The sequence below is a fragment of the Macaca fascicularis genome, chromosome 20, assembly GCF_037993035.2.
Source record: "Macaca fascicularis isolate 582-1 chromosome 20, T2T-MFA8v1.1".
NCBI classification, from domain to species: Eukaryota; Metazoa; Chordata; class Mammalia; order Primates; family Cercopithecidae; genus Macaca; species Macaca fascicularis.
In genome coordinates this window covers 17,964,593-17,986,392 of record NC_088394.1, presented here as the reverse complement: position 1 = coordinate 17,986,392, position 21,800 = coordinate 17,964,593, and the positions used below count along the sequence as shown (strand labels likewise).

Here is a 21,800-nt window from a genome sequence, read left to right as displayed (position 1 = left end):
GTGCCTGTAATCCCAGCTACTCAGGAGGCTGAGGCAGGAGAATGGCTTGAACCCGCGAGGCAGAGGTTGCAGTGAGCCTAGATCGTGCCACTGCACTCCAGCCTGAGTGACAGAGCTAGACTCCATCACAAAACAAACAAACAAACAAACAAACACCTGAAAGTGACACCGGCCCCCTGACAACACAAGTTACAGGTCCTTGTGCAGTCCCAGGGTTGAGTGGTCCAAGAAAGTCACTCCTTGAGCCCAGCCTGAGGTTTCATCTTTCCCGAATGGGACCGGATAGAGGGTCCACGCTGCTTTGCGGAAGAGGTGCATCTGGTAAGCCCAGGTGGTGAGTGAAGCCAAAGATGATAACACGAGAAGGTGTCAAAGCCGAGGTTTCCTCGTGCTGAAACCAGGCCTTAGGAGGCAAGTTCTTTGGTGGGGCCTCTTTGCCCAAGCTGAAGCAAGTCCCCTGCACCTGTCATGCGGGGAAGAGGTTGGGTGGGCTTTCTCCTTAGCAAGACTTTGCTATGGGGTACTGGTAGGTGTTCTCATGTTGCCTGCTCCGGGTTGAGGTTCTGCATGTGGCCAGGCACGACTCAAAATGTTCTTCAACTGCCATGAAGAGGTTCTGGAATGCCCCAGCTGCCCAACTGGGGAAGCACTCCAAGAGAAGCTGCTTGTTGGGCAGCAGCTGCCGGGCCAGCAGCCATCACAGCAGTATTGCTTTGTGCCAGGGTCGTTGATGTTGCAGCAGCTGCTGGGCCAGCAGCCATCAGAGCAGTATTGCTTTGTGCCAGGGGCATGGATATTGCAGCAGCCGCTGGGCCAGCAGCCATCGCAGCAGTATTGCTTTGTTCCAGGGATGTTGATGTTGCAGCGGCAGTTGGGCTGGCAGAGGTTGGGCCAGCAGCCATGGCAGCAGTATTGCTTTGTTCCAGGGATGTTGATGTTGCAGCGGCAGTTGGGCTGGCAGAGGTTGGGCCAGCAGCCATGGCAGCAGTATTGCTTTGTGCTAGGGACATTGCAGTTGCAGCAGCGGTTGGGCCAACAGCCATCACAGCAGTATTGCTTTGTGCCAGAGATGTCGATGTTGCAGTAGCCGCTGGGCCAGCAGCCATCGCAGCAGTATTGCTTTGTTCCAGGGATGTTGATGTTGAAGCAGCGGTTGGGCCAGCAGCCATGGCAGCAGTATTGCTTTGTTCCACAGACGTTAATGTTGCAGCGGCCACTGGACCAGCAGCCATGGCAGCAGTATTGCTTTGTTCCACGGACGTTAATGTTGCAGCAGCCACTGGACCAGCAGCCATGGCAGCAGTATTGTTTTGTGCTAGGGACATTGCAGTTGCAGCAGCAGTTGGGCCAGCAGCCATCACAGCAGTATTGCTTTGTGCCAGGGACATTAACGTTGCAGCAGCCATTCACCAGCAAATCCTTCCTCTCACAAACATAGTTCATTCATGATGAGGTGATCCCCTCGAATGGAGTTGTGGCACTGATTGCTGGGGTGACTGCCATTGCCCGAGTTAAAATGCACTTTACACAGAATGGGGTGATCGTGGTCTTGAACCTGGAGGAGATTCCTCTCTTTGACTCTCCTCTCCTCCTGCTTGAAGGTGCTCCTGAGGAAGTAGATGACTGACAGCCCAAAGACCAGGGCGAGCACCCACCTCCTCCGCAGACATCGGTGCTACACCGTGGCCTCCTGGTTCACCATCCTGTGTTGTGGAACACAGTAGGCCCAGGGCTCCTACACATCCCGCAGCCCCATCCCTTGAGGCAGGCACTGACCCCATGGCCCGTGGCCAAGTCCCAGGTTTATTTTTCTTATCCCATATATCAGAATTTAATTTCTTTTTATGATGAACGATGTTCCAAAACATGTTCTTTTCTTTCTTTGGTGGCCATCCTAATTGGTGTGAAGCGGTATCCCATTGTGGTTTATTTTGTTCTTTTGTGGTTTTTTAAAATTATTATTATTATTTTTTTTTGAGAGGAGTCTTGCTCTGTCACCAGACTGGAGTGCAGCGGTGCAATCTTATTTCACTGCAACCTCTGCCTCCCAGGTTCAAGTGATTCTCCTGCTTCAGCCTCCTGAGTAGCTGGGATTATAGGTGCCAGCCACCACACCTGGCTAATTTTTTACTTTTAGTAGAGACAGGGTTTCACCGTGTTGGCCAGGATGGTCTTGATCTCTTGACCTTGTGATCCACCTGCCTCAGCCTTCCAAAATGCTGGGATTACAGGTGTGAACCACCATGCCCGGCCCCCATTGTGGTTTTCAGTTGCGTTTCCTTAATGATGAATAATGTTGAGCATCTTTTGATGTGCTGATTGGCCATTTGTGTGTCTTCTCTGGTGAAATGTCTATTCAAGTCCTTTTTTCATTTTTCAACTGTGCTGTTTGTTTTTTGTTGTTGTTGAGTTATAGGAGTTCTTTACATATTCTGAATATTAATTCTTATCAGGAATATGATTAGCAAATATTTCCTCTCATTTAGTGAGTTTTCTTTTCACTCTTTTGATAATGTCCTTCGATCCAAAAAAAATTATAATTTGATGAAGTCCAATCCATGTATTTTTTTCTTTGTTGCCTGTGCTTTTGCTATCGTATTTCAGACATTATTGCCAAATCCAATGTCATAAAAATTTTCCTATATGTTTTCTTCTAAGAGGTTTATAGTGTTAGCTCTTATATTTAAGTCTTTGATCCATTTTGAGCTAAATTTTGTAAAGAGTATAAAGGGGTCAACTTTATTTTTTTGTATGTGAATATCTAGTTTTACCAGCACCATTTACTGAAAAGATTACCCCTTTCCCCTACTAAAAATCACTGGGCCATATATGTAAGAGTTTATTTCTAGGGTCCTTATTGTATTCCTTTGGTGTAGATGTCTGTCCTTATGCCAGCACTACTCTGTTTTGATTACTGTAGCCTTGCAGTAGGTTTTGCAATCAGGAAGAAACTTTTCTTCCAAGAAAAGTCGGTTTAATTCACATGAGATGAAAATTAAAATGTGGGTGAGTCTTAGATTGGTTAATGCAGAGGAAGTAGCACTCAAGCTATTTTGAAGATCAAGGTTCATCATCCAGACCTCCTCAGAGCTCATGCCCACCAATCTTTAATATTACAAATGGAGGAAGGGTAGGGATGGAGACCAAGGATAGTGCTGGCAAGGGTATGAATTGGTCCAACCTTTTTGGAGGGCATTTGGAAATAAGAATCACAACCCTTGGATATGGGTTACAGTTTGACCCAGGAATTATGTTTTCAGGTAGAGTAATATCAAATGGACTTACACAGAAATTTTCCGGCAAAGATGTTCAACCCACACTGTTACCATAGCAATGAACAACAAAAAAAATTTGAGTGGCACTGGCTAAATTATGGTGCAACCCTACAATGGGATACCAGGTGGCTCTTAGAAATACATGTTGAAGCCTATTTGTAGACATGAAAAGATAAGTGTTTAAATTAAAAAAACAACAACAACAAAAACGCCATTATATGTACTACACAATTTCACAATTGTCAGATTTGGAGATCATAAAATATCCAAACACACACACACATACACACACACACTCTGGAAGGGTAGATGCTATTACTAATAGTAGTTATATTAGGTCTGGCTTTCCAAAAGCAGGTCCTAAGAGAAGGATTCATGTGCAACAGATTTATTATTTAATTAATTAATTAATTAATTTTTTGAGATGGAGTCTTGCTCTGTTGCCAGGCTGGAGTGCAGTGGTGCGATCTCGGCTCACTGCAACCTCCGCCTCCTGGGTTCAAGCGATTGTCCTGCCTCAGCCTTCTGAGTAGCTGGGATTACAGGCGCTCCCCACCACACCTGGCTAATTTTTTTGTAATTTTAGTAGAGACACGATTTCACCATGTTGGCCAGGATGGTCTTGATCTCCTGACCTCGTGATCCACGTGCTTTGGCCTCCCAAAGTGCTGGGATTACAGGCGTGAGCCACCACACCTGGCCACAACAGAGTTTTTAAGGGAGTGCTTCCCGGAGAAACAGGTAAGACACAGGACAGAAAAGGATAGGAAGCAAAGCCAGCGTGCAATTTTAGGCCAAGTCCCATAGAGCAGGGGTCCCCAGCTGGTCTCTGGGACCAGTACCTGTCCATGGCCTGTTAGGAGCTGGGCTGCACAACAGGAGATGAGTGGCGGGTTAACGAGTAAAGCTTCATCTGTATTCACAGCCACTTCCCATTCTTCACATTGCTGCTTGAACTCCACCTCCTGTCGGATCAGTGGCAGCTTTAGATTCTCACAGGAGCAAAAAGTCTACTGTGAACTGCACATGTGAGGGATCCAGGCTGTGTGCTCCTTATGAGAATCTAATGCCTGATGATCTGTCACTGCCTCCTATCACCTCCAGATGGGACTTTCTAGTGAAGGATGAACAAGCTCAGGGCTCCCACTGATTCTACATTATGGCGAGTTGTACAATTATTTCATCATATATGACAATGTAATAATAATAGAAATAAAGTGCACAGTAAATGTAATGCACTTGAATCATCCCAAAACCATGTCCCCACCATCCGTGGAAAAATTGTCTTCCACAAACGTGGTCCCTGGTGCCACAAAGGTGGGGACCTCTGCCATAGAGGATAACTTCAGCCTGATCCCACAGAGAAACTCTAAGTGTAAATTACACCTTAGGTTTATTCTAACCCAAGGCAAGGAAGCTGGGCTTTCAAACTCCTTCACTCAGCAGTCATTGGTTAAAGGCCACCCTGGGGTTAGGGACATAAACTCCCAGACAAGCTGAATGCAGCTGCTCCCGTAGCCTGAAGGCAGGTCGCCTAGGCAAAGTCACAGGTGCAGGCCACTGGGAGCAAAAGCTTACCACTGTTGAGGAAGAGATGTGAAGAAATGTAAAGGGATTTTAGGGGATCTGAGTGGAGCACGCCATTTAGCATTCTTTAAATTTTTGGAGACGAGGAAAATCCATTATTTTTGTAATAACAATATGTCATTTAAAAATTACTGTTGAACAAATACCTTTCAAAGTCCTCTGCAATCTCATATCTATTTCACAGAATTATGTTTATTATTCTGTGGGGGGGGGGAGGGAAGAAGGCTTTTTCTTCTTGGCTGAGTCTGTATATTAAAAATAAAGAACAAAAGGCTTTTTCTCATAGCCCTGCTGCAGTGACTGTCTTGGCAATATTCTAATAAAGCTATGAGGCTTCTTAATCCTTATCCCAGAGACCAACCTATATCATTAAGAGTAATAAATATAGTCAAAACAGTCATGACAACAATGACATGTGGAACTATCCTGTACATTAATATTGATAATAGTGACATGTATTGGAGTGCTCTGTGGGCTGGGTCCTGGGTGAAGCACTTTACATGCATTGTCTCATTAAATTATCTGAATAATTCTATTAGTTACCGACAGTGATTATGCCCATTTCCCAGATGTGAAAACTAAGGGCCAAAAAACGTTAAGAAATTTGCTCCAACAAAACCAGTAAAAGGCAGAGTCTGGACTCAGCTCAGGTTTGCCTGGTGCCAAAGCTCATGTTTGAAATCTCTGCACTGTGATACATCCCAATCCATGTGCTTCTCTTATATTTTAAGAAACATTAAGTCTTGAATTCTGATCATGGGCCAGTTCTTCTGTTATATTATGCTCCTTTTTACATATAATCCTGAGAATATTTTTCTGCTGGTTTTCCCAGCCTTAGTGGACAATTCATTTGAACTTCTTTCTATTCATAATCTTGTAGGGAAAGGGCTGATGTATTTGTAAAATTATAAGCAAAAACCTGTCATTGTCCATGAGAATACCTGCCCCAGTGCATGCTGGGTTGAACATTTTATAATATTCAAACTTCAATCACTGCATTCCCCAAATGATAGCTTTCTCCAATCTAACGGGAAACCTTACCTTTTTGTCTGCTGCAAATATACGTGGTAAAATGGACAGAGGCCAACAGGTATATTATAATGTGAGAAAAGCACTTTCTAGGACAGTAGAATAAGGGTGATAATTTTAGAAATTGCTAAATAGGATAAATGGGGGGTTTCTTTCTTTTTCTTAACTGCTTTCTTTTCAACTTCAGCTTCAGTCTAAATTCCTGGCATAGAACTGTACATGACACAGGTTGAAATAAATAGAAACAAGCATATAGTTTAAAAGAAATAGGATTTCTTGTCAGGTTAAATTTCTAGCTAAAGATTCATTTGCTTGCACCAGACTCATAACTTTCCAGATTTCTGTTTGCTTAGGTATGAGGGGGAGAAAAAGCTCAGCAAGGCTGAATATAGTGATTAGTTAAATTGCTCAGACATTCATTATTGAAAAACCTCAATCCCACCTGGAGCTGGGGTTTGTTTGACGCTCACTGACAATAACTTTCTAACTTTCTGCTTGACTGATGGCTACTAATTTTGATAGCGGGATGGGAATGTCAGTCACAAATAGAAATAGACACACAAACTCTAGGACTCATTAAGCTGGTTACCATGCTCACATCCCCAAATGTGTGTTGTTTCAAAATATAGGCTAAAGAGATTTAATTACATTCTGGGATAGGAAACATTTACGTTTCAAGTTTGCACTGGTTGGGGGGGATGCAACAGAGAAAAGAAGAGTAATGAAGCAGAGGGACCTCGGGGAATCAGGAGAGCATCACGCCTGCTGACAGGTGCAAAGAACAGACCTAACATCTGTGAAGGAAAAGTCGAGTACTTAGGAAAAAGGTGGTGGGAAATTAAAGCCCCAAGAGATGTTAAGCTGCTCCAGGAAACAGGCTGGGAGACTGGTTGTTTGTCTCAATCAAGAGATGGCTGCACCTAAAAATAAAGATAGAGCCCATCAGACTTTCTTTTCTCTCTCTTCTTTCAGCCCATTGGCCTTGATTTGGTCTTAAGGCATGAGAGGAATCCTCATGGAGCCCGGCTACATTATCATGCCGTGAAAATGAACACTTAAAATGTAAACAGTTCTCCCAACTGCGTGTGCTCAAGGCAAATGGATTTGGAAGAATTTCACCCACTGTTCTCAGGGAATGGTGGCTCTGTGGGGTGTCTCTGAGACCCACAAGGCCAAGGTTCTCGTTGTGTTTGTTTATTTTATTTTAGTTTTCAGATAAGCAAACCAAGGCTTAGAGAGGACAGAGAGCTTGGGTTGGCAGTCTAGTGTCACCACGCTTAAACAAATGGGCTCAAATTCTGGATCTGCCACTTCTCAAATCCCTGGGTGATTTGAGCAAGTTTCAGTCTCCCTGAGCCTCTGCTTCTTCTATGAAGTGGGAAGAAAAGATGATTGATGACTTAGCATCAGCTATTAGGATTAGCGGAAAGGAGGCATGTAAAATGTACTACGTGTATTTAACGCAGGTTTATTGAGCGCTCACTATGTCCCAGGTGATGTTCTAGTTGCTGTATAACCTGGCTTTTTCTCTGTCGTGGAATTTCTTTTTATTCTTATTTTTCATTATAAAAATTATTTTTATATTTGGTGGGTGCATAGGTGTATATATTTATGGAGTGCACAAGAGGTTTTGATATAAGCATGCAATGTGTGAAAATCACATGGTGGAGAATGGGGTATCCGTCCCTTCAAGCATTGATCCTTCATGTTACAAACAATCCAATTATACTCTTCTAGTTATTTTTAAAGGTACAATTAAGTTATTATTGTCTATAGTCACCCTGTTATGCTATCAAATAGTAGGTTTTATTCATTCTTTTTTTGGGGGGGACCCATTAACCATACCCCCACACATAACCCTTCCCAGCCTCTGGTAACCACTGATTCATTCATTGATTGATTGAGACAAGGTCTCCCTCTGTCTTCCAGGCTGGAGTGCAGTGGCACAATTTCAGCTCACTGCAGCCTCCGCCTCCCGGGTTCAAGTGATTCTCATGCCTCCGCCTCCTGGGAGGCATGTAGCTGAAACTACAGACACGTGCCAACATACCTGGCTACTTTTTTCTTTTTGGTATTTTTAGTAGAGATGGTGTTTCACTATGTTGACCAGTCTGGTCTTGAACTCCTGACCTCAGGTGGTCCGCCCACTTACAGCCTCCCAAAGTGCTGGGATTACAGGCGTGAGCCACGGTGTCCGACCACCATCCTTTATATAACCTTGCTTTTTCCCACTGGGTGAGAGATACAGCTAATAGTCACAGCAACTGACTGTTATCAAATGTCTATTGTGTGCCAAGCCACTGTGTTTATCTTTTTTTTTTTTTCTTTTTGAGATGGAGTCTCATTCTATCACCCAGGCTAGAGTGCAGTGGCGCAATCTTGGCTCACTGCAACTTCCGCCTCCCAAGTTTAAGCGATTCTCCTGCCTTAGCCTCCCAAGTAACTGGGACTACAGGTGCACGCCACCACACCCAGCTAATTTTTGTATTTTTAGTAGAGATGGGTTTTCGCTATGTTGGCCAGGCCAGTCTCGAACTCCTGACCTCAGGTGATCCACCCACCTCGGCCTCCCAAAGTGCTGGGATTACAGGTGTGAGCCACTGCGCCTGGCCTGTGTTTATCTTTTACACACATATCTCATTCTAATAGACAACAACCCTAATAAGAGGCAGGTACTGTTTTTATCCCTATTGTGTTGATAAGGAAACTGAGGGTTAAAGAGACATTGAGTCATTTGCCCAAAGTCACAATTCTAGCAGGTGTGGGACCGGGATTCATTCCATTGTCATTTACAACAAATAATTATTGAGCATCTACTGGGCCACACACTGCACTAGAAACACAGAAGGCAGCAATGAGCAAATAGGTAGGACAAGCTCTCTGTCCTAATGGCACTTACATTCCAGTGGAGACGCCTGCACCAATTCCCGGTGCAACTAAGACTTTGTTGTGAGGGTGGCAGTGTGTGAGGGCTAAGGCTGAGGATCTGACCTGGTTGGGAGGAGTGACATTTAAACTGAGTTCTGCAAAGTGGGGTGTGTGAAGAGTGCTCCAGGCTAGAGGCCATGTTCACAGTGTACTCACTCCTCATGCCTGTCCCCCCAGCCTATTCAACAACAGCATTGGCTCCAACCCTGGTTGGTGGTAACTTCCATTCTCTGCGTTGCCAATTTGTCTGACAGCCCTGGGCCCTGACAGATGTGTTTTCTTTATAAGAGGGATTTTGACATCATTTCCTAGAATCTTTTTGTTGACCAAAGGCTTGTGATTGGCCCTTGGCAAATTGTAAGACTAACGACGTGTGTGTGTGTGTGTGTGTGTGTGCGCGCGCACGCATGCGTGTGTGTGTCTTGTAGCTGTAAAAATCCCATCTTCAATTACATCTCTTCACTATCCCAGTTCTCTATCCTTATTCAGTGGGCAAGCGAAGATGGTTGTTTTGAGTGACAGGAAGAAAAACTGGTGAACTCTTGGCATGAAACCTGAATAACCCTCTTCCCTGCTTAACTACAAACAGAGAAACCCACTTAGCATCAGGGCTGAGGGACAACTGAGTTGGCAAACATGTCCAGGAGAATTAATGAGACCGTTTTTATGTTTTTCCTTTGGGGAAGAGGAAGGACAGGCAGCATTCTCAGACCCGAAGGACTTTGAATTAAAAATAAGAGGTGTGAGAATTCTTTTCAATTTTTTCCCATTCAATCCTGTCACACATTTTATGATCCTTGGTTTGGGGGCCCAATTTTAAGCTTGCCTTGGCTAAGAACTAGGGACTCAAGACATTAAAGACTCCTCTTCCCCATCCTCCCAGGGGATCTTAATTTGGTGCAGGAAATAGATACGTTTAAATAAGCTGCTTTTATACAAAGTAAACTGTGCTTAGGACTCAGCACAGTGCCTGCCCCATTGAGACTGTATTAGCTGTTCCCCTTCAGAGAAACAGAAGAAACGGAATTTATATAAGAAAATGTAGGAAGAAATGTATTGTAAGGATTGGCTTACCTGATTATGAGGGATGAGAAGTCCCATGATACACCATCTTCAAGCCGAAGAACCAGGAAAGCCAGTGGTGTGGTTCCAGTCTGAGTCTCAAGTCCCAAGAACGAGGGGTGCTTATGTCTGAGGGCAGAAGAAGACAGATGCCCCAGCTCAAGTAGAGAGAGCAAATTCATTCTTCTTCTGTCTTTTTGTTCTCAACAGATTAGATACTACCCACCCACATTGGTGAAAGTAATCATCTTTGCTCAGTCTACTGATTCAAATGCTAATCTTTTCCAGAATCACTGTCACAGACACATCCAGAAATAATGTTTTACCAGCTATCTGGGCACCACTCAGCCTGATCAAGTTGACACATAAAATTAACCATCATAGGCACTTAATTAAGTTGTGTAGAATGATTGAGTGTTTGCAGGAATGGATGGATGGATGGATGGATGGATGGATGGATGGATGGATGGATGGATGAATGGAGGTCCATGGGAAAGCGCCAGACACTTGGGTGTGCTTTTAGTGAAGTATATTGTTAGGAGTTTTACGGAGAATTGGGGGTTGATGTATGCAGGACTTTACTGAGTGAAAGAGAAGATAAAGAGATAAAAGGTCATGGAAAAACCTTAAGACTCAGATTTGGCGGCCTAATTTTAAGCTTGCCTGCATCTCTACTTCCCTTAGAATACTGTGGTGGGTAGGGGAGCACTCTGCAGTGATGCTCAAACTTGAGCGTGCATTGGAATCACTTGGGAGGTTTCTTAAAACCCAGATGGGCCGGGCATGGTGGCTCACACCTGTAATTCCAGCACTTTGGGAGGCCAAGGCAGGCAGATCACTTGAGATCAGGAGTTCGAGATCAGCCTGGCCAACATGGTGAAACCCAGTCTCTACTAAAAATCAAAAAATTAGCTGGGCGTGGTGGTGGGCACATATAATCCCAGCTACTTGGGAGGCTGAGGTAGGAGAATCTCTTGAACTCAGGAACTGGAGGTTGCAGTGAGCCAAGGTCACTCCACTGCACTCTAGCCTAGGAGACAGAGAGATTCCATCTTAAAAAAAAAAAAAAAAAAAACACCAAAACACACAAAAACCCAGATTGTGGGGCCCCAACCACAGAGTTTCTGACTCAGAAAGTTTAGGGTAGAGCTTGAGAACTTGCATTTGTGGCAATTTCTCATGTGATGGTGACGCTGATGGTCCAGGTACCACATATTGAGAACCACCAGCCAATTGGCTTAGAACAAGGACTCTGGATTCAAACAACTTGAGCTTAGGGTTGCCCGGTAAAATATGCTCAGTTAAAGTTGCATTTCACAGAAACAACAGATAATTTTTTAGTGTAAGTCCCATGTCAGAGGCATCCTGTATTTTTACTTGCTACGTCTGGCAACCCTATTGGGTTTAAGTCTCAGTGCTGTTACTCTGAAGTCATGCTGTTGAAGGCTGATCATTTAGGCTCTCTGAGTTTCAGTATCCCCCACCTACAAAACGGGGCTGGTAACAATACCAGCTGTCTCCTAAAGTAATTATGACGATGAAATAATCGTATAAAGGATTTCGCACACAGCCTTGCCTGTAGCAAGCACGCAGGAAATGTCAGCTGTTATTATTCACCATCATCCTCAGGTGAGTAACTTTGGGGGTGAAAAAAGCATTATACAGAGAGTGTTTTTTTTGAAAGGATTTTATGATTCAGCCTTTTAAATTTTAAACTAGGAAATATTTCTCCTCTTTGAAAAGGTCCTTGTAGCTGCCCTCGGTCCTTGTAGCTGCCCTCTCTCATTTCTTTAATAGTAGATCATAAAGAATGGATTGGTTGATTGCATCTAAAAGCTCGTCTTCCAACAACTCCCAACCCCACTCAAGGCCAGATTTGACTGATCTCTGGGGGGTGTGTCTGGGTGTAAAATTTCTGAGGGGCTAGTAAAGGCAGGTCCCTGGGGGTAGGGCTGGGTCCTGCCTCTGGAAAATAGGCACAGCTCCTTTCAACCTGCTGCTTGCTATGAATGAAGACAGAATGAGGGTCAGGTGTGGTAGCCTGTAATCTGTAATCCCAACATTTCGGGATGCTGAGGCAGAAGGATCACCTAAGGCCAGAAGTTCGAGATCTGTCTGGGCAGCATAGCGAGACCCTCTCTCTACAAATTAAAAATTAACCAGGCATAGTGGGGCGCACCAGTAATCCCAGCTACTTGGGGAGGCTGAGGTGGGAAGATCGCCTGAGCCTAGGAGTTTGAGAACAACCAGGGCAACATAAGGAGACTCCATCTCTACAAAAAATAAAAAGTCAAGCCACACAGGGTAATGCATGCCAGTAGTCCCAGCTACTCAGGAGGCTGAGGCAGGAGGATCACTCGAGCCCAGGAGTTCGAAGTTACACTGAGCTATGATCCTGCAGATTGTAGCTGCACATCAGCACAGGTGACAGAGTGAGACTCTGTCTCTTAAAAAACAACAACAGCAACAACAACGAAAACAAACAGAATGAGAGGGAGAGGGAGATTGCTTTTTAATATGGAATCGATTCAGGGCTGATTCCATCCCTTGGAATTACATTTTTCCCCTCAATATTTCAAACCTATGTCCATTTTGAGGTTTGGAATCCCCGTTTCCCCTCCGCTTCCTGGAGTGCCAGCCCATGTTGGAAGCTGGAGAGCCAGTGAGGGTCAGCCTGAAATGTTCATGAGCAGGCTGGGCTGCGCTGGGGGCTGAGCACTGGTCTGAAATGCCTGAACATTTCTTTATAAAGTTGACCGCATCAGTATGTTTCAACCTGTAGGTTGTGACCTGTAAATGGGTCATGAAATCCATCTGAAGGGTCATAACTAGTATCCCTGTTTTTAGAAAAGAAAGAGAATGCAACGCAATGGAATAGAAAATATCAGGATGCAGGCCGGGCGCGGTAGCTCATACCTGTAATCCCAGCACTTTGGGAGGTGAGACGGGTGGATTTACTGAGGTCAGGAGATTGAGACCAACCTGGCCAAATCCTGATCCTAGAGACAGGCAAAATCCTGTCTCTCCCAAAAAACAAAAAAATTAGCCAGGTGTGGTGGTGTGTACCTGTAATCCCAGCTACCCAGGAGACTGAGGCAGGAGAATCGCTTGAACCCAGGAGGTGGAGGTTGCAGTGAGCGGAGATTGCACCACTGCACTCCAGCCTGGGCAACAGAGCAAGACTCCATCTCAAAAAAAAAAAAAAAAAAAAAGCAAAGAAAAGAAAATGTCAGCATACACTGCAGTGCATAGGAAGGGTAAGTGTTGTAAACTTTTGATACATATGACATGTATGATAAATATGTAACATACACTATTTACATGTGTAATGAGTCATGGAATATGGTCAAAAGAATGTGGAAGTCATGAAAGCAGGTAATAGCTAAGGCCCCTTGCAATTTTGCAATATGGTGTCAATAAGACAGTGGTTTTTAAGCACGGGCAGTTTTGCTTCTCAAGGGAGATTTCGCAACATCTGGAGACATTTTTGATTGTCACGACTTTGTGGAGAAATTGTGTGCTACTGACATCTAATGGGTAGAGGCCAGGGATGCTGCTAAATGTCCTGCATTGCACAGGACAGTCCCCCACAACAGGGAGTTATCTGGCCCCAAATGTCAATAGTGTGGACGTTGAGAAACCCTGTTCTAAGAGTATGTGTGGATAGAATCACTTATCAGTAGTGGCCTTGTTACTACCAGCAAGGATTTACTGAGCACTTACTATATATGCAGGCATGCTTCTAAGTGCTTACATTAATGAACTCTTTTAATGCTTACAACAGGTGGGAGATAAAAGTGTGTTTCCTTCCTTCCCCCTTTTCAGATGACGAAATTGAGGCATAGGATGATCAAAGGTTGCCCAAAGTTACAAAGTTAGCAGAATTAGGATTCTAATCCAGGAATTCTGGCTTTAATTCCTTGAATCAGCATTTTATACTTCCATAGCACTTCAGTCTCCAAAGCCTTTTTTTTTTCTTGTAGCAAAACACATATAACATAAAATTTGCCATTTCGACCATTTAAAAATATACAAGTCAATGGCATTAAGTATATTCACAATGTCATACAACCCCGTTGATCACCACCATCAATTTCAAAATTTTTGCCACCCCAAACGGAAGCTCTGAACTAGTTAAGCAGTCATTCCACACATTCTTTCCTCTCCTCAGCCCCTGGTAACCTCCCATCTTTTCTCTGTCTCTATGAATTTGCCGATTCTAGATATTTCGTATGAATAAAGTTGTGTGATCTGTGGTCTTTTGTATCTGGCTTCTTTCACTTAGCATAATGTTTTCAAGGTTTCTACATGCTGTGGCCTGTGTCATAATTTCATTCCTTTTTATGACTGATTCATAGTCCATTGTATGGATAGATCACATTTTTTTATACATGTGTCTGTTGATGGACACTTTGTTTGCTTCCACATTTTAGCTATTGTGAATAATACTGATATGAGCCCAAAGCTTTTTTTATACTGAAGGTAGAGAAGGATTGTATCACTGAGAACAGGGGAGAAATTCAGATTGTTTTGGTGACAGACACTGTTCTCAGTCATCTCACATATGCTATCTCATTTGATCTTCACATGAACCCCATGAAGCTCCCCTGTTTTGACAGATATGAACAGAGAGGGTAGGTCACTTGCCCAGGGTCACACAGTGAATCAGTACACATTACTCTTCGTCACGAAGAGAAGTGTGTGTATATTATGCGGCAGAACTCTGAGCATTGGCTGCCTTCTAGAACAGGAGCCGAACTTCTGATTTGCACAGAAATCTAGGTAGGCAAAATTCCTTCAATACTCACATTGCACGATTTCTAGGTGCTGTGTTTAGACATATATGAAGAGGCCTCAATTGGGAGTAAATATAGTTCTCCTTGTGCAAGGAAAAATAATTAATTTTTATCTCTGAGATTCAGTGCCATGACATTCACTCATTCTTGATTTGATGAGGCTTCCTTCATAGCCGGTTTATTCCCTCTGCCTGCATTGATGAAGAACCTACTATGTGCAAGGCACTGCTCCAGACATGCAAGATGGTAGTGAATAGGACAGACCAAGTCCCTGTCCACATGGAGTTTCTTTTCTAGTCGGGGAGACAGGTAATAAACAAGTGAGCAAACACACAAGTGGTCCAGGCAGAGGTGAGGGTTAAGAGTTGCACTTTGCTCTTGAAACATATCTGCTGGCTCTAACGATGTCCACAAGGAGATACTGAATCCTGAGGCTGGAGTGTAAACTCAACTTCCCACCCTCAGCTCACTCTGTTCCCAGAAATGACCACGTGTTCATCATGATGAATTGAGCGTAACATCTTCCCATCATCCTTGGGGTTCCTATTACTGAGAGAGACAGAACTGAAAGCTAGACTCATTCATGTCTGGCTTTTTCCACTCACTTTTTTTTTCTCTGGAGTGGAGTCTATTTAGGAAAACACCTTCAGGGGTCAAGGTGATCTCCTATATCAGAAATCAGCAGACTTTTTCGGTAACGAGCCAGAAAGTACATAGTTTGGTCTCTGTGGGTCATACAGTGTCTGCCGGCGCCTTCTCAACTCTGTTGTTCTAACATGAAAGCAGCCAGAGACTATCGGTAAATGAATGGATGTGGTTGTGTTCCAATTAAACTTTATGAACCCTGAAATGAAATTACATATAGTTTTTACCTGTCAGAAAATATTCTTAACAATTTTTTTCCAGCTATTTAAAAATGTAAGAAAACATTCTTAGCTAGCAGGAGGAGGGCTAGACTTGACCCACGGGCCATAGATCATCGACTGTTCGTGTATCATTCCTCATCAATGGTCCTCTGGCATCTGAATCTTTCCTTTTTTAACTCCAGCCAACTGACTGCATCCTAAGGCAGATCATTCTGCTTTCAGAAAGGTGCTGTTTTTAGAAAGCATCAATCATGTATTGAGTCAAAATATGCCTTCTTGTATCATTCATCCAACAAACATTTTGTAAAGAAATTTAAACATTTCAACTCTATAGGATGGAAGTTTGGGGATATACATAAAGTTAGAGAGAATAGTGTAATGACCCCCTAGGTACCCATCACCCAGTACTGACAATTATCAGCATGTGGCCAATCTTGTCTCATGTCCACTCACCACCCTGAATAGATTCTTTGAAAGGAAATCTCAGATCTCATATTACTCTATCAGTGAATACTTCCATACACATCTCTGAGAGATAAGGACTAAAACATTTTAAGGTGACCTGATTTTAAAATTAACAGTAATTCCTTAAAATCATTAATATTCAACCAGTGTCTAAATTTCCCTGACTTACGTTCTTTGATTGTTAATTTCTTTCAACCCAGATCAAAATAAGATCTGGGCATTGCATTTAGTCAGCAAATCTCTTAAGTCTTCTTTTTAAATAATAGGTTTATTGAAGTGTAATTGGCACACAGTATTTAAAGTGTACAATTTGATAAGCTTTGCCCTATGTTTATAACCACGAAACCATCAACACGATCAAGATAAGGAACATTTCCATCACCCCAAAAGTTTCTGTGTAGCCTTTTGTAATTCCTCCTTCCCACCTCTTCCCACCTCACTTCACCTACCCCCTAGCCCCATGCCAGCAGTAATTTGCTTTCTGTCATTTTAGATTAGTTTATATTTTCTAGAATTTTATATAAATGGAATCGTATAGCAGGTACTGATTTTTATCTGACCTTCTTTTATAATCATAATTAGTTTGAGATTAATCCATGTTGTTGGGTGTAGATAGCTTATTCCTTTGTATGGTTGAGTAACAGTCTGTTGAATGGATATACCACAATTTATCTGTTCATCTGTTGGTGAATATTTGGATCATTCCCAGTTTTTTGCTATTATAAGTAAGGCTGTTAGAAGAATGAAAAAAAAAATAAGCCTGAGACTGGTAGAAAATTTTGCAAAGCATAGATCTAACAAAAGACTTACATCCAGAGTATATAAAGAACCCTCAAAACTCAATGAGAAGAAAATGAACAACCTAATTAAAAATGGGTAAAAGATTTAAACAGCTACTTCAACAAAGAAGATATACAGATGGCAAATAAGCACATGAAAATATACTTAGCATCTTTACTTCGGGAAAATGCAAAATAAAACCAGAAATGAGATACCCGTATTAAAATCGCTACAATAGAAAAAGCTGTGTCAGGCATGGTGGTTCATGCCTCAAACCCCAGCGCTTTGGGAGGCTGAGGTGGAAGGATTGTTTAAGCCCAGGAATTCGAGATGAACCTGGGCAACACAGTGAGACCTTGTCTCTACAACAAACAAACAAAATTAAACCAGCATGGTGGTGCATGCCTGTAGTCCCAGCTACTTGGGAGGCTGAGGTGGGAGGATCACTTGAGCTCGGGAGGTCGAGGCTGCAGTGAGCAGAGATTGTGCCACTGCACTCTAGCCTGGGTAATGGAGTGAGACCTTGTCTTAAAGAAAAAAAAAAAAAGACTGACTATGCCAGATGTTGGAAAGATGAGGATCTCTCATACATGATCTCTCATACTGCTGGTGGGGATGTAAAATGATACAGCTACTTTGGAGAACAGTTAGACAGTTTCTCAAAGAGTTAAACACTGTGGTAGGCAGAATAATGTCTCACCTTCCAAAGAAGCGCACGTGCTAATCCCTGCAACCTGTGAATATATTACATAGAAAAAGGAGCCGGGCATGATGGCTCACACCTGTAATCCCAGCACTTGGGAAGGCTGAGGCGGGCAGATTGCTTGAGGTCAGGAGTTCAAGACCAGCCTGGTCAACATGGTGAAACCCCGTCTCTACTACAAATACAAAAATTAGCTGGGCATGGTGGCATGTGCCTGTAGTCCCAGCTACTTGGGAGGGTGAGGCAAGGGAATCGCTTGAACCCAGAAGGCGGAGGTTGCCGTGAGCCGAGATGGTGCCACTGCACTCTAGCCTGGGCAACAGAGTGAGACCCTGTCTCAAAAAAAAAAAAAAAAAAAGGACATTGCAGTTGTGATTAAGTTAAAGATTTCGAGATGGGAAGATTATGTGGATTATCTGTGTGGTCCAATGTAATTATAAATATTCATATAAGAGGATGGCAGGAGGGCCAGAGAAAGAAATGTAAAGATGCTGCATTGTTGACTTTGAAAAGGAAAAGGGGCCACGAGTCCAGGAATGCAGGTGGCTTCTAGAAGTTGGAAAAGACAAGAGAATGAGTCTTCCCTAGAGCTTTCAAAAGGAATACAGGTCTGCCTATGCTTCCAAAAGTGCTTCCTATGAATTCCAAAGTTCTGACCTTTACAACTGTAGCATAGTAAATTTCTATTGTTTTAAGCCATTAAGTTTCTGGTAATTTGTTACAGCAGCAATAGCAAACTAATACATATTCCTACGTATAATCCTGCCATCTCATTTCTAATTATTTATCCAGGAGAAATGAGGACTTATGTACCTTAGCACATAAATGCTTCTAAGTCTCTTTTAATCTGTAAGAGGTCCCTCTTTCTCATGGATTTCTGCCATTTATAACAAACATCTATTGAGTGCCTACTATATCCCTAAGCCTACTCTTGAGAGAGATACAGTAAATATACTATTTTTCTTTCTTTCTTGTTTTTTGAGACACGGTCTTCCTCTGTTGCCCAGGTTGGAGTGCAGTGGTGAAATCATGACTCACTACAGCCTTGACCTCCCAGGCTCAAGTGATTCTCCTACCTCAGCCTCCTAAGTAGCTGGGACTACAGTCATGTGCCATCACGCCTGGCTAATTTTTGTAATTTGTAGAGATGGGGTCTCACTATGTTGCCCAGGCTGGTCTTGAATGCCTACGCTCAAGTGGTCTGCCTGCCTCAGTCTCCCAAAGTGCTGGGATCACAGGTGTGAGGCATCACATTTGGCTTATTTATCTTTCTTTATGGCATGTTTGGTAGGTGGTTCACACACCACGAGGTTCCCTCCCTGGCATCTAGTTTAAACAATCTCTGTTCTTCCACACAGTCTGAGTGTGTGAAAATTCCTCTTAAGGGACTGTGATACCGACAATTGTACTTAGAAATGCGATGTGATTTGCTTAAGGTGGTTCAGGATGTTATGTGAACATCTGTTTTTTATCTTCCCAGGATCCTTCATCATCTTTGGACAAAGTCATTCCAGTTTTAATTGGGAGCACCATCTTCCTTCAGTTTCCAGATCATGTGACTTTGTTGTGTCTGTGACTGACCTCGCTCCATGGCAACAGGGCAGTCACATGTCCTCGGCTGGCCAATCAGGGAATACCATTGCCCTGGCCCCAAGGGACTGGTTCAGTGATGGTCACTTGGCTCAAGCTGGATCATTGTAGAAATCTCTGGGCTGTCAGTCACTCCTCAACAGGTTACTGGGTGAGCACAACATCAGAGTAAAGAGAATTAGGTGATCCTCAAAGATGTTCACTCATGCTGGAAAGACAAGTTGGCAGCAAATTCTTCTAAAGGGACACATATCTAGTTTTGTGAGAGATGCAGTGTTTCTCATTTAGGGACATTTTTGGAGACTCTTGGAAAAAGCCTGGCAATATCAATGCTTTTGCTCAGCTGTTTGAGTGGTGCATGGAGACACATGGCCTCAGTGTATCAGTTGGCCGGGCTAGTGGCAAGGAATTGGGATTGGCTTTCAGCTTGTTGCATGTGCCCTGCTTAGCTTTCTAAGCTTGAACCTGATGCCTCCTTACCTATCCACCTGCTACTCACACTCTTCCTCCCTTAAATAGAGCTCATCTCTCTGCTTTACCAAATCCACAACACGGTGCGAATCCCTGATCAGCTTTGTTTTCTTCACTGAGAACTCTCTGGCTTCTTCAGTCTTCTAACCAGATTGCAATTAAAGACAGAAATCGTGGCGAATACTTATTTCTTACTGTTTCCTGTTTCTATCCTGGTCTTTCCAACCACATTTTAGGGACTGTACGCCAGATGTGCCTCTTGTTTATATAGAAAGTCCTGTAGTCATTTGATAAATATCTGCTGTGTGCTAAGATTCGAGATGGACAAGGTCCCTGCCTTCGTGAAGTTGGCAATACAGTGGGTGGGAAAATATAGTAAACAAGTAAATAAATGCTCTGTCATATAAGAATGAAAACAAGAACAAGATCAGATAATGGGCAATGGGAAGAGAGGAAACACTCATAAGGTGGTCTAAGGGAGGCTTCTTTGAAAAGATGGCATTTGAGTAGACACTTGAATGGATTGACTGGCTTCTCTCCCTCTTTTTGGTGTTAGCTTGGTGGCTTGTGTTAAAAACAATGGACAGTAGAATTTTTAACTTCCTCTCTTTCTGTCCTTTTTTGTCAAATCTCTTCCAAAGTGCCTGAAGTGATCCAACAGACCACAATAGACATAGTAAGAGAGCCCCTCAAGGATTCCTACATCCCAATATTCATGCTCCGTGGAATCCCTACCCCTTGAGCGTGGGCTGGATTTATTAGCTTACTTCTTGCAAATGAAATGTGGCAGAAGGCCGGGTGTGGTGGCTCACGTCTATAATCCCAGCGCTTTGGGAGGCCGAGGCGAGTGGATCACCTGAGGTCAGGAGTTCGAAAGCAGCCTGGCCGACATAGTGAAACCCCGTCTCTACTAAAAATACAAAAATTAGCTGGGTGTATTGGTGAGTGCCTGTGATCCCAGCTACTCGGGAGGATGAGGCAGGAGAATCACTTGAACCCAGGAGGCAGATGTTGCAGCGAGTCAAGATCGTGCCATTGCACTCCAACCTGGGCAACAAGAGTGAATCTCAATCTTAAAAAAAAAAAAAAAGAGGCAGAAGGGATGAGCTGATGAGCTGTCACTTCAACGTTTACATCATAAAATGACTGTGGTAATGACCTTCGGTATTCCCTGTCTTACTTCCTCTTAGATCACTCACTCCAGGTGAAGCCGGTCTCCATGTGATGAGGCAGGTCTGGGAAGAGACCCATGTGGCAGGAACAGAGGCCTGTGGCCTGCCCAGATCCACCCGAGTGACTTTGAAAGTGAATCCTCTTAAGTTGTGTCCTCAAGCGAAATTTCGGCACTGACAACTGCAACTGCCTAACTGACCTTGAGCCAGAGGCACCCAGCCAAGCTGCTCCCAAGGTTTCAGACCCACAGAAATAGTGTTTGTATTTTTACACCATTACATTTTGGGGTAATTTGCTACACAGCAACAGATAACTACTACACAATCAAAATGGAATGATCATCTATGGGTCTGCATGAGTTTGCCTCTCTCTACTGAGTGGGGCAGATGGCCATAGTATCCAGGAAAATACTCTTCCTTGGATAAAATAGGCATCTCAAGGCCTTTTCACACTGGGTCATAAATGTACATTTAGTGGATCATTTCCATTACTAAAATGTAAGATCCACAAGAAAACTTGCATACTTGTAATAATTCATATACTGTAAGCCCGTGCCCAGCATATAGTTAAGCATTGTACCTTCACCGACTTCCTTTATCTTTCTAACAATTCTATGATAAAAGTATTATTATAATCGTCATTTTTGTAGATGTGAAACTGAGGCGGAGAAGAATTAAGTTGCCCAAAGTGGTGTTACATGTAAATGGAGGAGGCAGGATTTGAACCCAGGCAGTTTGGCTTCAGAGTTCTTAGTAAATATTTGGGTTGGAGTAAATGAGGGAGTAAAACTGTTGGATGACTTCTGATTATTGCCTTGGGGGATGGGTACCTCTCTGTCCTTCATTTCTTTATTGGTGTTTTTATAACCCCTTGCATGGTATTTGTTGTCGACATCTAAAATATATTCCAAAAGCAACCTGTTCTTTTTTTCACCTCGCTGTTTTCTTTGCTAAGGCCTTCACAGGAGGCTGGGCCTTTCTCTCCGTGTTGGGATCTTTTATATTTTAAGATATTCTCTTCGCCAAGCATGTTGACATGTGAGTTGCAAGCAAAGCCTCTGAGAAGCAAAATGTTG

General features: G+C 43.3%; 1 protein-coding gene across 1 annotated transcript; it reads right to left on the bottom strand.

The window, feature by feature from the left end:
* Nucleotides 1-499: 499 nt before the first annotated feature.
* Nucleotides 500-1,670, bottom strand: LOC102135653 (SREBP regulating gene protein-like). Its single transcript, XM_065536701.1, has 3 exons — nucleotides 1,591-1,670; nucleotides 1,261-1,438; nucleotides 500-679 (listed from the first exon to the last, which is right to left on the bottom strand). The coding sequence occupies exons 1-3, from the start codon at nucleotides 1,668-1,670 to the stop codon at nucleotides 500-502; spliced, it is 438 nt and encodes a 145-aa protein (XP_065392773.1).
* Between the last annotated feature and the right edge of the window lie 20,130 nt (nucleotides 1,671-21,800).